The following is a 17,327-nucleotide window of genomic DNA, read 5'->3' as shown; positions in this document are numbered from 1 at the left end:
AGTTTATTATTATTATATTATTATTATGATGACTGACTATCATTTTTAGAAAGCTATTAGAATAATTCCAGTCATGAATAAGACTTTGATTTTTTGTGATGAATTAATTTTGTCCCCATTAACTTTTGTTATGAAAGTGAATTGTTTATTATCATTAAAAAAATTTTTTTTAATGTTTATTTATTTTTGAGAGTGAGAGAGAGACAGAGTGTGAGTGGGGGAGGGACAGAGAGAGAGGGAGACACAGGATTGGAAGCAGGCTCCAGGCTCCGAGCTGTCAGCACAGAGCCCAATGTGGGGCTCGAACTCACGAACCGCGAGATCATGACCTGAGCCAAAGTCGGACACATAACCGACTGAGCCACCCAGGCGCCCCTGTTTATTATCATTTTTGAAAAAAAAAATTAAGTCAAAAGGACTACTGGACTTGCAGCTTACTTCCTAAAACACTTGGGTGGATGAGTAACAAATATGTGCAGAATGGAGAGTATCTGCATAGCACTTTCATACATATGTGGCTGCATGTTTATACAAACCATTAATCACTTACAGATAATGTTTGCATGCACACATTGGTTCATAGACCTAACACGATAGCGTGTAGATGTTAGTTTACATAAGTCTGAATTCACCATCTATAACATGCAAATGTTCAATAGATATGAAATCGTATAAGAATGAAAGTGAAGAATAAAAGGGAAAAACACGAGGTAGGTGAATGTCATGAATAAACCGAGATTAAACTGTTGCCGGGTCGAAAGGGTGGCTCAGTCAGTTAAGCCTCGACTTTGGGTCAGGTCATAGTCTCAAGGTTTGTGAGTTCAAGCCCTGCATTGGGCCCCTCGCTGTCAGCACGGAGCGCACTTCAGATCCTCTGTCCCCCTCTGTCTCTACCCCTCCCCGGCTCATTCTCTTTCTCTCTCTTTCTAATAAATAAGTAAAAACTTTAAAAAAATAGTCACCAATTATTTAAAAAACAAAAAAATAGTGCTGCAGGCTTTGAGAAACTCTGCCTCTGGAGGCAAACAATGAAACCAGTCACAACCCACAGTGGCACAGACTGTAAACAGAGGGAGCAGGTAAAGGAGAAGAAAAGGAAGTTTATCGGTTGTTATAACCCTGTGTCTGTTCACGAGGACCTCTCACGAGTTCTTTAGTTTCACACTGTGGCGTGCAGAATTACATAGGAAAGGCAAAGTTAACTCAGTATCAGGTCCATCATTTTTAGAAAGCTCTAATGTGCTCTATTTCCTGACTTAAAGATGTAAAGCTGTTGACCTTTATATCTTATTTGCTATTCATGACTTTAGCTTTTAATTGTTGGTTTTGTTTGTGTTTTTTAAAGAAGAAAGTCACACAACACTTTGTTCTATACCTGCTGTTGCTGAGAATAAAATCTCTGTGAACTTTTCTCTGGAACATGTCTTCCTGTATTGAACGCAGGAGGACTTATAAAAAGTACGACTCGCTTCAGCCAGTGCTTTCTAAATGGAGCTAGGTAAGCCCACCTGGGAGTGCCCGTCTGATAGGGCAAGTCTCAAATTCCAGAGAATGTTAAGAATTTATAACTAATAAAATGTTATAATGGTGTAAGTTCTGACTTTTCGTCTGATTTTAGAGCCAATAAACTCTGAAGCTGGCTACGAGTGATCTCACAGTAAGAACTGTTGAACTTCTCCCTCTTCAAACCTTAGTCACTTCCCATTATTTATTATTTCTTATTACTTCACTTTTCCTGTCTCATTGCTATTAATAATCATGGAATTTGTTTTGTATACCAAAATATTCAACTGTTGGTTCTGTCTTCACATGAAGAATTAGTTATGCTGTTAAAATTATAGTTAATCTGGGGCGCCTGGGTGGCTCAGTCGGTTAAGTGTCTGACTTCAGCTCAGGTCACGATCTCGCGGTCTGTGAGTTCGAGCCCCGCGTTGGGTTCTGTGCTGACAGCTCAGAGCCTGGAGCCTGCTTCCGATTCTGTGCCTCCCTCTCTCTCTGCCCCTCCCCCTTTCATGCTCTGTCTCTCTCTGTCTCAGAAATAAATAAACATTAAAAAAAATTAAAAAAAAATTATAGTTAATCTTTAACGATGGTGCCAAGAAACGTGTTACACAAAAAGATGTTGACCTGAACACTAATAATGATACATGAGCTCTTTCGACGGGTTTCAGTTTCTCTTCAGATGTCTGAGTAACAGCAGAAAATGTAGCTAGCTGACTTCTCACCACTAGGTGGGGAAACAGTACAATTTAAAATAAAATAGAACTTTGGTCGCAACTACTGTATTGTTAAAGATGATTATTATTTTTGATTCTCATCTGCCTCCAATCTTCTACATTCTTAAGGCATCCTGATCGGAATGATGTCATTACAAGTGTCTTCCTGGGAGGTAGGTGAAAAAGGCCACCCTATCTCCTGAAATTCCTTCCCTGATACCAATTAAAAATTCGCCTTTTTGCCTTAAGCAACACAGACTCCACCCTAGAGAAGATTGTAAACCTTTCAGTTCTTTATTCCTTTGGGAAGCCACTCCCTCACCTGAACACTACTTCCCAGTTGCTCTAGTCTTGTTTCGAGAATTCTCCCCTGGCTGCCATTATCATTTTCCTCTCTTTACTAGATCTTTCTCAATGCATGCAGACACGCTGCTATTTCTTCCATCTTAAAAAAAAACAAAAAAACTCAATTCCTTTTTTCCCAGCAGTTACCGCTCCATTCATTTGCTTCCCTTTTCTCCTTGAGAAAGAGAACAACTCTTCAAATAGAGTTGTTTACCGTTGCTCTTTCCAATTCCTGTCCTTTCTTGGTCTTCTAAAGCTATTTCAGTCAAGCTCGATTCCAGGAGACTTCACCCACACTGACCTTCACAGTCCTCACTTATTTGACCTTCTGCAGCAGCTGACACAGTTATCACTGCCTTCTCCTTGGGAATACTCCCTTTACTTGGCTTCCAGGACACCACACTCTTGTTTTCTTCCTATCTTATTCGTTGTTCCTTTTTATCCCCCTTTGCTCATTTTTTCTTCTCCCAGGCTAGTAGAGTTGGAGTGCCCCAGGCCTCGGTTCTTCTCTCTAGTTATACTCACTTCCTTGGTGATTTTTTTTAAGTTTATTTATTTTGAGAGAGAGAGAGAGAGAAAAGTAGGGGGGCAGACAGAGAGGGAGAGAGAATCCCAAGCAAGCTCCGCACTGTCAGCGCAACCCACAAACCAGGCGATCATGACCTGAGCCGAAATCGGGAGTCGGACACTTAACCGACTGAGACACCCAGCCGCCTCACTTCCTTGGTGATTCGAAGTCTCATGATTCTAAGTGGGTAATATATGCCTATGACTCCCTGATTTATTATGTTTTTAAACGAGAACTTTCTCCTAAACTCTTCACTTCTTATACCCAATTACCGCCTCAATATCTCCACTTGGATGTTTAAAAGATCCTCAAGCTTAAAGTAGCCATGACTTCTTGATCTTCCCCACTCCCAAACCTGCTCATTTTTAGCCTCTCTCATTTCAGTTGAAGGAAACATCATCCTTATAGTTGCTCGAGGCAAAAACCCCGCAGCCCTCTTTGATTCTCCTTTCCCTTCAGACCCCAGATCCAAATTCTGTTGTCTCTACCTTCAAAATATATTCAGAATCTGGACACCTCTCTCCATCTCCACTGCCACCATTTTGATTACAGCTATCACGATATCGTGTCTGTCTTTCAGCAATATCTGCCTGACTAGTGTCTCTGTTTCATTTGCCTACTGTCTCTTTTCATACAGCTGTTAAGGTGATCTTGATAAAACATAATTTAAAACATCACTGCTCTGCTCGACCTTTTTCAGTGGTTATCATTCCACTTAGAAGAACCACGATGTCAGCCATGACCGGCAAGGCCCTACACAAGCTAAATCTTTTCCTACTCTTCCTTTCCTTGCTCACTCTACTCCAGCTCCAGTTACCTCCTTCCTAGTCCTTGAACATTCCAGGCGTTTATTCTGTCTGTTCTCTCTGCCTGGAATGATCTTGCTTAAGCTATCCGCAAGCCTACCCCCCTCATTTCCTTGAGTCTTTGCTCAAGTATAACTGCCTATAACGGGAGCTACCCTCACCTTTCTTAAAGTTGCCACATGCTGTCCCTAACCCCACCCTCTCACTACACCACCTGACCCTGCTCTCTTTTCTCCTACCTAGTATTTCCAAACATACTATCTCCTTGGCCTGTTTATTATTTTTGTTCTTTTCGTCTGTTGCACCCTGTTCTATGTGGGCAGGAACCTTTACTTTGTTCACTGATATTTCCTGAACTACTATTACAAAAGCACAAAGTAGTGGCTCAAAAGAACAATTCTTGAGTGAAGGTAAAAAAAAAAAAATCTATTAGAGCTTGACCTGAGAGTGGCCTTTGACCAGTGAGGGGAGGACTGGCATTTGCAGGCTGGTAGAGAGAGCCTCTGGAAAACACCCATGCGTGTGTTTTAAAGGGTGGCAGCAGGGGGAAAAGCACAGGAACACCCCTATCTCACAATTTTACTTAAAGATTTATCCTGTAAATTTCCCTCTCACATGAAATATGAGTTTTTGAGCCTGAATATCAAGACTCATTTTGCTCTTATTTCTTCTTTGTATCTCATCTAACTTCCCCTACTTGGGGGTAAGTTTCTGACCCAGATATTTCTTCATTTTGGGATTTACTTAAGCTCTCTGATGGGAGTCTGAAAGTCTTTCACTACACACCACATTTTTACTTTAAAAAAAAATTGTAAATGTTCCTTAGCTTTCATTCACTCTAATCTCTCCATCTGACAGTTAACTTTCAGATTCCCCAATAATTGTTTGTCTAGGCAGTATAACATCCAAGAAGACTCTTGTTTCTCTTCACCTTTCTCCTGAGTGTATGCATTTTGTGGAGTCAGGAACTCTTAGACGAATCCAACTTTCTAATTAGGAGTTCTTAATAGGGATGAGGTAACGCTTATTACAATTGGTGGATTTTGCTAATTTCTGATGCAAACAGTATTACAAGAAAAAAATTTGAGTCTTGTTGGTTGGAAGACCCCTTTCAACTTTTTCAAGAATTTCCTGAAAAACCTGAGAAATTGACGAGCATTCTTATAAATTTGCAGTACAGGCTATAGGACTATTCTTGAAATCCTTTCTTCTGTAAACAACTTTTTATTTCCCACCATATCAAAATGGATTCTGGAGTAGGTATGGATTCTGGAGTAGGTATGCCAAAAAGAATTAATATCGCAAGCCTGAAGCTACTCATTTTAGAAGAATCTGACACCATGATTGGCCCTTGGCTTGCATCTGGGAATTCAGCTTCTAAAAAATTCTCTACACTGATATGAAAAATTGCCTGATTGATAAGAGTGATTTGTTGTGCCTAGACTGTATAGACAATGTGACTTAGGGTGAAAACCTCCTCTCCTTCTAGAAGTCTGGTATTTTGGTAGTGAATAGGCAAAAGGTGTCTATGTGACCAACTCTCAATAAACATTTGTCTCTAATGGGCTGCCTGGGAAGCAGCATTACACATTTGCAAAGCTGGAGAAAGGAGAAATCTCAGCATGTCCCTCCCAGGCACAGAAGGACAGTGTCACTGTGATAAATCTTAGCCGTGAGTACTACTATTTGCTGGTCCTCTGCATCCTTTAAACGAATCATCAAATATATGGTGGCCTTGGTAACTCCCCATATAGCAAGAATAGTGCTGAATACTCCTCTTCTCCACAGTTTCTTCAATCACATAATTATCCGTCTTCATGTCTTATATATTTTCGGGGATTCATGCTTAGGGTATTTATTAAAATTTCTCACTAGAATTGGATACAACTGAAGCCAGTAACTGGGATAGGTCACATAATAATATTCAAATGTACTAAGATCATGATCTAATGGATTACATTTATCAGACTAGGAAAAAAATTAGGGAAAAGAAACAGAATTTTATTTATTTACTTACTTATTTTTTGAGAGAGGGAGTGAGGGTGAGTGAGTGAGTGAGAGAGAGAGAGAGAGAGAGAGAGAATCCTAAGCAGGCTGCATGCTCAGCGCAGAGCCCAACACAGGGTTCCATCTCCCAAGTGTGAGATCATGACCTGAGCCAAAATTAAGAGTCAGATGCTTAACTGATGAGCCATTCAGGCACTCCAAGAAATGGAATTTAATACATGTGAAAGCAAAATAATTACAGAAGTCAAGTGTATGTAAGAGCACATGTTAATTAGTTGTTTTAACTAATCAAATATTTATTTAGCATTTACATGTTAGTAGGCAGATGGCTTAAACTCTTATTTGGTAGCAAGATATCATGGGGTATTAGAGTCTTTCAACTAGAATTCTTAAAATCAAATGCCTGGAAGGCCACGAAGGCCACAAAGTCAATATAAATGCATATTGCGGGCCACAAATAAGATAATAGCCACTATGTTGCTCTAACACTTTCTAGTTTCTGCATTTATACTCCAAACAAACACAATAAAGTGAAACATAGTGGTGGCTACCTATTTTCAACCCCTGCTCTAAACTATGATCATTATCAATAAAGGAAAGCTGGCAATCAGGCATCGATATTGACAGATTCTATTATATAGATTATGGATATGAAGTACTTTCAATATAAAGACATTATTAACAGATTCTATTATATGGATTACAAATATTAAGTACATTAAATGTAAAGAACATCAGTCTGGTAAAGAATTGAAGTGGAGGAAAAATTAACTGTTGCCAAATATTTTGGGATATTGCTTATTTGTGTTCAAGGAGAACGAAGTAAAGCAATTTTCTAGAAGATGAAAAGGAAGATACAGTCTAACTTGCCATAAGGATTTATACTTGCCGTTATCCAATTATTTCCTTTTAAAACGGCATTCATTCTAGTCCAACTTTCTGTTTGCTTTTTCCTCAACCAGCTATTCTGGTCAATCATGGATAAAAAACTTGTGCATAGCAACCCATACAGTCTTGACCTTTCTAGAAAGCACCATCTAAGAAAAGCAGGAGTGGGCTTGAATAAAAGTTTCTTAGTTTTTAAACACACTGCCAAAAATCTGAAGCCTGAGAGAAAAGCTGCGCTTTTTGCTTAAAGAGGTTATTTAGCAGAGTGGTTAAAAGCACATGTTTACTTTGGACTTAGACTGACCTTGCCTCAAATTTCTACTCTACGTTCCCGTGTGATCTTGGAGAAGTTACTCAACCTCTGTAAATTCCCATTTCTTCATCTGTGAAATGAGGAAAACATTTTTCACGTATATATATAAGGTTCCTAACAAGACATAAGTAGTCAGTAAATTGTGGTGCTGGTGCTCGTGATAATAGTGGTGACGGTGTCGATAATGCTGGTGGTGGTGATGGTGGTGATAATGGCCATAGTGGTGATGATGGCGGTAGTAATGATGATAATGGTAATGCTGGCAGTGATTTGATGGTGGTGATGATAATGGTGGTGACTTTAAGGATGGTGGTGGTGGTGCTGGTGATGGTGGGGGCAGTGATGGTGATGGTGGAAGAGATAGTTGTAGTGCTAACCTGAGGAATGTTTCAAAACTTTTAAAAAGGCGCTGGAATTTTTTTTCGAATGAACTCCTAAGGAAAAAAAAAAAACCACGGTAAAAACATAAAACAAGAGTTGCTCAAGGAAGTGGGGGTATGAGAGCAGCCTGCTCAGCCCTTCCTTCTCCTTGCATCTGCTCACATGTGTGGCCCGCGCAGTTTACCACGGAACTCTCAGCGTTCAGCCAAGCATAGTTTGAAAATCTACGGCAAGAGACCGACAAAGAAATAGCAAAATAATCTTTGCTTACTTTAGATCTAAGGGAGGCTTAATGTTTCTGGGAGGTAGACTTGGGACTGGCGGTTGTGTTGGGTGAGATGCTGGCAATGGTGGTTGGCTGGCTGGATGGGGCGGTGGAGGTGGTGGGAGGGAAGTAGTTGAGTAACACATTTGGCCTTTGTTGGTACCTAAGAAGCAGAGGAAAAAAATACCATGAATTAAGATAAATCTTCAAAACACAAGAGCCGGCTATTCTGAGTATGCAGAAATGAAGATCTTAAATATAAAAACGTAAGAAATGCATCCTAGGTTGAATTAATGCTTTAAAGAATCTAATATTCTAAGTACCACAGAACGTGGCATTTAAATTTTCTATTTTTTTCAGATTTATTGAGGTATAATTCACAAGTAAAATTATCAGATATGTAATGTCTATAAGAGGATGATTTGATATATGTATGTATTTTGAAGGGTTTTCCCCATTGAGTTAATAAACATATCCATCATCTAACGTGTTTATCTTTTGGGGGGGCAGAGGGTGAGAACACTTAAGTTCTACTCTCTTCACAAATTTCAGTTATACAATACAGTGTTAACTATAGTCACCATGCTTTACTTTAGATCTTCAGAACTTACACATCTTATAACTGAAAGTTTGTACCCTTTGAGCAACCTCTTCCTAGTTCCCCCACCCTAGCCCCTGAAAACCACTTTTCTACTCTCTGTTTCTATGAGTTTGACTTTTTGTTTTGTTTTGTTTTGTTTAGATTACACGTATCAGTGATACCATGTGAGCTTTGTCCTTGTCTGGCTTTCTGGCTTATTTCACTACCATAGTGCCCTTCAGATTCATCCATGTTGTCACAAATGACATGGTTTCCTTCTTTTTTTAAGTGGAATAATATTCCACTTTATATATCTACCACATTTTCCTTATCTACTCATCCATTGATGGACACTTAGGTCGTATCCATTCCTTGGCTGTTGTGAATCATATTGCTATAAATATGAGAATACAGATATGTCTTCAAGATAATTATTTTGTGGCTTTTAGATGTATACCCGGAAGTGGGATTGCTGGATCATACGCAGTTCTACTTTTAATTCACTGAGGAAAGTCGATACTGGTTTCCATAGTGGCTGTGCCAGTTTATATTCCCGACCGTGTAGACAAGTGTTCCCTTTGCTCCACTTCCTGGCATTTGTTGTATCTTGTCTTTTTGATAATAGATATCCTAACATGTGTGAGGTGATATCTCATTGTGCTTTTGATTTGCATTTCCATATTGACTAGTGATGCTGATAAATATATATTTTTTTTTTGAGATAGATAACTTCTTTAATTCCCGTTATTAAAAGGACTTTCTCTACTTCGCTTAGGAAAAGCTTAACAATTGTTAAATCTAGGTATTGAGTATATGGGTGACAAATTTCATAATGAAAAGTGAAACAAAACAAAACAAAAAAAGAATCTTACTTTTTTGAAACTTTTGTAACTTTTAGTTTTAATATTCTGGACTTTATGAAGAAGCCTACATCAACTTTAATATGACATTCTTTATGATTTAAAACATGTAGATGGTTTTTCATCAGACTCATTATTTTAGACGAAAGACGTTTAGTTTTTGTGTCTGATACTGGTAACACATTCTTACTTGTTTTCAAAGATTTCCTTGATTCATTAATGACAAGATGTATTTTGTTTCATGTGTGATTTCTCAATATTGAAGTTTATTAAACAATCTCACAAGTAAATCATATATATAGTAGAGGTTATAATATAAAGACAAGCAAAATCAAACAAATATAAATCACCCATAAAATCATCACCCAGCAATAGCTACTGAGTTCCATGTATTTTAAAACATTTTAGTGTAAACACATACTTTTATGGCAGAGGAGCAAAATGGGACCATTTTGGTATTTTGTTATCAGTTTAAAATTTTTCTCATTGTTCATAAATATAATTCCAGGTTAATATAATTACAATATGATTTTTAGTAACTAGACAATTTTTCTTTATGCAACTCTACCATGATTTAAAAAAAAACACACTAAGGCTCTAATATTGGATATTTGCATTAATTCCTTTCTTTTTTGCTATAATAAAAAATGGCTTAGTCTTTGCACATATTTAAAGTTTTTTCTTAGAATGGATTCCATTAAGTGGAAATGCTGGGTCAAAAAACTTTTTTTAAGACTTTGATACAAAATACAAATTATTTTCTGGAGTGATACCAACTGCTGGCTCCATCACTTAGTATAGGAAAGTGCTGATTTTCACATGTTTTTGCCAACATTGGCATCATATGTTTTGAACTTGACAATAGTATGGAAAACCTCTACCTTTTGCTTTAATTTCATTTTATCAAAATATCATATCAAATACCAAAACTTCCAACATTTTAGATGTTTCTTTTGCATTTGCCTTCATATACAGACACACACACACAGATACACATAGCTACTGCTTGAAAAAATTATTGATTTTCGATTTGCTAGATGTAGGTATTTTCCCTCCTCCCTTTCCTTTTCCAGCGTAGCAAAAGAATAACTTTTTTTTTTTGATTAAATCCATGTTCATGGTTTTCATTATCATGACTAGGTAAATATTGTGCTTCTCTGAATCAAGTAGGGTACTCTAATTGCATTTACTTATTCATTCAACTTACTGTTTTCCTGGAGTTAACAGCTGTCTTACTTTGTCATTTACAAAGATTTTTCTTACTTCCCACAATTTCCAACAGTGCTGTAAAATGTCTGTAAAGATTTCCTACAAAACCGAACCTGTCAGATAATGAATCGGTTCCAGCATAACTATCATCCCTGTCCGCTTGCTCTAATGTGCCGTGGTTGCTTGTAAAGTCTGCCACATATCTGACATTCGGAGATGTCTCTTTGCCAGCGTCATGGCTCTGATGCATTGAGAGAATGCATCTCTCAAAAGGGTCCAAGATCTGGAGCCAAAGTGCTCAGGTTTAAGTTCTGGCTCCACCACTTACCTGCTGGGTGACTTGGGTAAGTCACTTCTGGTTTCATCTGTAAAATGAAGATCATAATAGTGCCCCCTCATAGGGTTGCGGTGAGGATGTTAGACTTAATACACATAAAGCACTTAGGACAGTACCTGGCATATAGTAAGTTGAACATTTTTTTTTTATTTAACAAGTATTTATTGAATGTTTACTGTGTGTCAAACTCTGTTCTAGGCACTAGGATACAATGGAGGAAAAAGCAGCCGCACATTTCTGCTCTTACGGATTTGAGGAGATAGATAAGAAGTAAATACATATAAAATTATGAGAAGTGCTAATAAATGGTGGAAAGACCATCTAATGGTATACTGTTGGCATCTCTTCCCTAGTCTGCATTCAGTGACCTCACTATGGTAGATTGAACTTGGGCATAATGGGAGTAGCTAGGTCGTGGAAATAAACGAGAACTATAACTTTCATTATTGTTTTGTTGATTATTAGGTATAAGAAAGTGATGGAGGAAATGCTTATCATGCAGATTAAACTTAAAAGCGTGTTGTTTCTATACCTATTACATGGTAAGTAGCATAAAACATTCAAGAAATATTTTCCAGTATTTGAAAGCTATTATACAAACTCAGCAAAATATTCACTCACATCATTGACAAATGAGTGAACTTCTGACATATATCTTTGTTTCTCATTCATCTTGTTAACATAAATGAAAATAATAATCAACATTCAGGTTGGAAGACACTCATTGCTTAATGTCAACCGTAGGTTGGCTACAGGTACAAGAGACTGGCAAAAATCAACAATTGGCCATATGGAATTCTCAATAAAGAATATTGTATAACTTATTCTTATTTATATATTATGTGCCATGCATCTTTAATACCAAAAAATTTAATACACGTATGTATATAAACATTACACACATACACACACCCTTTCTTAGAGAACTAGTTAAAAATTTGCCAGCATATCATGCTTATAATTCGTAGGTTCTTGTGGCTATATCATGAATAGAATGTCTCTGTATCTCCCGAATTTGCATTGACCCTTTCTGATTTTATACATTATGCATTGGAATTATGTATGTTGCCTACTTTCCCGAAATATGCGGTTTGTTTTTCTTGTCCTCCTAATTTTGGGGCAATTTTTTTGAGAGGAAAAGGGGATGCATTCTTGAAAAATGTTTTCCTTTAATGTTACATGTCTTTGAGGTCCATCTTTTCATTTTTAGAACCATTTTTCATTTTAATTGTATTATCTACTCAAATCCTTTGGCTGTTTTTATTTTATTAAAAATTTTTTAATGTTTATTTTTTGAGAGAGACAGAGAGTAGGAGCGGGGGAGGAGGAGGGAGAGAAGGGAACAGAGGATCTTAAGCAGGCTCTGTGTTGACAGCAGAGAGCCTGATGGGGAGGTCAAACCCATGAACTGTGAAATCATGACCTGAGCCAAAGATAGAAGCTTAACCGACTGAGCCACCCAGGCACCCCACTTTGCCTATTTTCAGAATAGTATTTGCTTTTTCTTAGTGGCTAGTAGAACCTCTTTATTCAGGGTATTAATCTTTTTGCCACTTATATGGACAAACAATATAAGAATCAGGCTGCTATGGCTCCTGCTTCTGCCTATTCATACCAAAAAACTCCCAACAAAAAAAGGAAAACAAACAACCAAACAAACCACAAAACATAAACCAAACTATGCCTCAACCAATAAAACCAAAAGTCTTCAAAACCTTTGAAGGAAATATAGTACTTCACTGTAAATTACCTTAAAGGGCTAATGGCAGGGTTTTAAATGACATATAAAAAGCTTCTTTGGCTGGTAGAGAGAATTAGTTCCCCTGCAAATCTGATAAATAAAATTTTCCAACTGATTCTATTTATGTTAGAAATATTTTTCCATCCCATTTTTGTAATCAGTAAAGTTAAACTTTTTTGATATATAAGACTTACTGCCTTTTCTCTAATTCAATGAATAAATTCTTTTATATATAACTTCTATCACTAGAGTTATGTTTAAGAATGCCATCCCTGCCCTGAGAATACATAATTATTTTTTAGTTTATTTTTAAGGATTTTATTTTTAAGCAATCTCTATGCCCAATGTGGGGCTCGAACTTACAACCCAGAGATCAAGAGTTGCATGCTCCACCGACTGAGCCAGTCAGACGCCACAAGAACACATAATTATTAACCTTACATTGTTTTCTACTTCTCTTTGGACTCATTTTTTAACATTCAACTCTTTGAAACTATGAAAAATTTATTTTGGGGTTAGGAGTTAGGTGTGAGGTTGGGATCTAGTTTTATGGGTTTTGTTGCTACTGCTGTTGCTCTTAAATCATTTACCAAATGTCTCATCACCATTTATCTAATGGGCTATTACTGACTTGAAATGACTCTTTTATCATAGAATAAACATTAAAAATTCTAGTGAATTTGGGGCGCCTGGGTGACTTAGTCGGTTAAGCGACTAACTTCAGCTCCCGTCATGATCTCACGGTTCATGAGTTTGAGCCCCTGCGTCGGGCTCTGTGCTGACCACTCAGAGCCTGGAGCCTACTTCAGATTCTGTGTCTCCTTCTCTCTGTCCCTCCCCACTTGTACTCTGTCTCTCACTCTCTCTCAAAAGTAAATAAACATTAAAAAAATTTTTTTAAATTCTAGTGAATTTCACAGACGAAAATGACATTTCAATTTATAAATAATATGGTTTGATTCATAAGTGATTTGAAAGCTGTACGCACGGAGAATAAGCCACTATAGGTGGAAATTAACAAGTTGTTGTCTAAAAAGAAGAAAAATGTTTTTCATCCATTTGTGACTTATCTTTTCATGGAAAAGATTTTGACGACCTGGGGGCATTACCATCTGAAAGTGATCTCAGGCTTGGAGGTAAGAAGTTATAGACATGGTTGGGGGAACAATGCACTGGAAACACTAAAACGTGACTTATCCCAAAACCCATGTACTACTTTTTCATTTTTGCACAGGCTTCTGAGACTTTCTGGTGGGGCGTCTGTGACGGGCCCCTGACCTTCTGCTTGCTTGGCATCTATTCTCCTTTCCTTAGTGATAATAACTTGAGCTACCCAGAAAGGGGTGTGCTGGCTTCCCCCTGGACTTGGACCTTCAGGGAGGGCCCCTGGCATTGCCCTCTAACCACCGCCAGGGAAGGGTTTGACTGAGGATGTGGTGGAACTGGGGCAAAGTGCCCCTGAGAGACAGAGAGGGACTGGTTGGATTTTTTAAAAATTACCTTTGGAAAATTGCCAGAGATAATTTGAAAGGCTTAATGAGGCACTAAATTAATTATTCAAGTGTTCTGCTCCTCATCAAACTTGGGGGAACCTAAACTAAAGTCTTCCTATATTACACTAGTATTTAGCAGTGAAACATTTTGCTTTGCAAAATCTGCGGTCACTTTCAAATCCTACAAGGGATATATTTGCATGTATACAAAATAATTCTAAGGAAAAGCATCTTTGTTTTTCTGGGGAAAAAAAACAACAACAGGAGGCTTACCTTAATGTATGGTTGGCTTTGAAATCTCTTTCTGGACTTTTAAAGTATGCTAAGATGTAATTAATGCTATTGGAATTCTCAAAAGCAAAAATCTAGTCTGTTGTTACAGAAAGCAGAGGGTGGGTATTGAATTATAATAAAATAAGTAAAGAGGAAACAGAAAAAAGAAATCTATAGGACATTTCTGAGACTGATAACAACAACACTAAGTAATCACTTTTTTTTTTGACCCAGCACATTCTAGACATTTTACATATTTAATCTTATTCAATCTTTACAATAAATCAATGGGGTTCTTCTCTAGTTTCCATTCAAAAGTTAAGAAAACTATGCATGTTCAGAGAGTTTGGAAGCAACAGAAGTAGGGTTTAAATGCAGCCAGAATTTGAACTTTAGTCAATTTCTATGCTGTCTACACCCTTTCTGCTATGTTCTGTGGCTCCTCAAGGAAAGGAAGTAGACATTACTGGTAAGTTCCAATGCACGTATTCACATACTTTCCAAAGATCTGAGTGTAAGTCTTGCTTTTCTGACTGATACCTTTCCTCATAGTGTGATTTTGTACAACTATTTTCAGTTTCGTGTAGGGCAGAGCTAACTCTGGAAAATGTAAAGTAATTCTGGAGCATATACTCACATATTTGGGTGCTTCAGATGCTAAGTTTATAATTTATACCAGAATTTGATTTTGGAAACCAGATAGCAGGAAAGTGGACATTCAAGAGCTAGTGGAAGATGGGCCCCCAAAGATGGATGACTGACACAGACTAGCAAGGAAAAAGTCTCAAGAAATGGAATTGAGGAATTCAAAATAAAGTCATAAAAGGACTTAGAAGATATGAAATAAATAAAATAAAGGAAAAGATCAGTTTAGAGTTTAGTGTGCATTAAGAATTAAGGATACTGGGTGCCTGGGTGTCCCAGTTGGTTAAGCCTTTGACTTTCGATTTTGGCTCAGGTCATGATCTCACGGTTCATGAGACTGAGCCTTGCACCAAGCTCTGTGCTGACAATGTGGAGCCTGCTTGGAATTCTCTCTCTCTCTCTCTCTCTCTCTCTCTCTCTCTCTCTCTCTCTCTCCCCCTCCCCTGCTCATGCTCACTCTCTCTCAAAAAAAAAAAAAAAAAAAAAAAAGAATTAAGGATGTAAGCTGAGAGATAACACCCCAAAATGATCTAATATGGGTCTTATCCCCGAAGGCTCAGGAGGTGTTTGTTGCCTGGGTGATCTGTGGTTTTAAAATACTAGATCTGACAAGATCATTTGGAATTCCTCAAAGAATGATAGGATCGTGCAGGGATATGGGCCTCCTAGGACTGCTCTCCTGGACAGTTCAGAATGACTCAGTGGAAATTAAACTAATCAGGTGAATTTGCAACCTACTGCCCACTCTCATCCCAACTCAGAATCCCCAGAACTGTGTTCCTGGACATTTTGGGAGTAGCTCAAGGCTTCAAGAAGGAGATATGGGGCATTTTGCTAAAATGTCAAGTGGGAGCTTGACTGGCATCTTGCTGTAACCTTTGAACTTTCACCAGAGATGTAATAATTTTAATAATGAAATTCTTTTTTTAATTAAAAAAATTTTTTTAATCTATTTATTTTTGAGAGACAGACAGAGTGCAAGCAGGGGAGGAACAGAGAGAGAGGGACACAACAAATCTGAAGCAGGCTCCAGGCTTCAAGCCATCAGCACCGAGCCCAACGCAGGGCTCGAACTCATGAACTGCAAGATCATGACCTGAGCTGAAGTCGGATGCTTAACCGACTGAGCCACCCAGGCACCCCTTAATAATAAAATTCTTAACCGTAATAAAAAAATGTGACTAATGGCAAAATAAGAGAGAACTGATTATTTTTGTAAAAGAGGACAGTTCATACTGGTTACAAAAAAAAAAAAAAAATGGGAAGGGTTGGGAATGAAGGAGAGGGATGTAAAAACACGAAAACAACTCTCAAGAATCTGGGAGGTTATCAACCTCTGATTCAAATTCTCATCTTGTTTAATTTTGGAACCTCAGAAGCCTTGCACAAGTCAAACGCCCCTGCTCAGGCAGGCCTGAGTGTGTGCCTAATGGTTGGAACGCCAGCACCATTTACCAGGAAGAAACGACTAGGCCCTCCGTGAGTCAGTGGTGCACAGGATTCTCTGGTTCTGCCCTGAATGCTCCAGATTCACTGAAACACAGGCTGCCCAAAGGGGTGACATTTTGTCAGGATCTAAAACTCTCAAAACTAGCAAACAAAAAGAGAACTGAGGGGGAAGAAAAATGGGATAGGGAGAAGGTGAGGGGGTAATTAACAAAAGACATAGTGAGGGTGGCAGTGTCCTCCTATTATGGAGAATGGAACAAACAAAAGTATACAAACTTTACACTTTGCAGTTTTTTTGCGAACGAAATACTGCTTCTAGATATTGTCACAATACTCTTATAATACGAAGATGTATGAGGTCTCAGGAAATCTACCCCAGAGATTCTGACATTTATGACTTTTGACTAAGAAGGTACCTATTGCCTTCGTGTCCCATGGGGTCTGAGGAGCATGTAGCATTGTGGTTCTTGATTCCCTTTTTAATCTATGGATTCCTTTACAAAACCAAGGACACTGTATCATACTTGGGGGCCTGCAATTGCACCCAAACCCTGACCCTAGACCAGGTATTTTTAACTTTGGTTTTCTTGGGATGTCTTGAATTGGGCCAGGTATTAAAAAACTTTGATTTTACCACCAGCTCCATCACCAAAGAGCTCTTTGTCTTTGGCAAATCAGTTAATCTTTGCGTTGAATTAGTTTTTCCATCTGTTGAGTGGTAGTAATAGGATCTCAACTACTTCACAAGGGTTTAAGGGTTAATGAGCTGATAGGCATGAAAGCATCTTGAAAAGCCCAAAGTATTGTATAAACGTAAAAGATGGTCCCACAAGGATGAGGGGTCCTGTAAATAAAACCATTACCAAGTTACCTTGACTTAGCATACTTTGAAATCCTTTATAAAGTTCATCATTTATTTATTTGGGAATTATGACATAGGCATGCCCAGGA

General features: G+C 38.1%; 1 protein-coding gene across 4 annotated transcripts in view; it reads right to left on the bottom strand.

Moving 5' to 3' along the window:
- The window catches only part of FYB1 (FYN binding protein 1), a 161,088-nt gene that overhangs the window by 42,130 nt on the left and 101,631 nt on the right, over window positions 1-17,327 (bottom strand). For all 4 annotated transcript variants that reach the window (XM_015543518.2, XM_007095452.3, XM_015543519.2 and 1 more), the window contains exon 3: window positions 7,796-7,952. In XM_015543518.2, the coding sequence (XP_015399004.1) occupies window positions 7,796-7,952 (157 nt within the window). The remainder of the gene's footprint in view (window positions 1-7,795; window positions 7,953-17,327) is intronic.

This window comes from Panthera tigris, chromosome A1 (assembly GCF_018350195.1).
Source record: "Panthera tigris isolate Pti1 chromosome A1, P.tigris_Pti1_mat1.1, whole genome shotgun sequence".
NCBI classification, from domain to species: Eukaryota; Metazoa; Chordata; class Mammalia; order Carnivora; family Felidae; genus Panthera; species Panthera tigris.
This window is presented reverse-complemented; position numbering and strand designations above follow the sequence as displayed.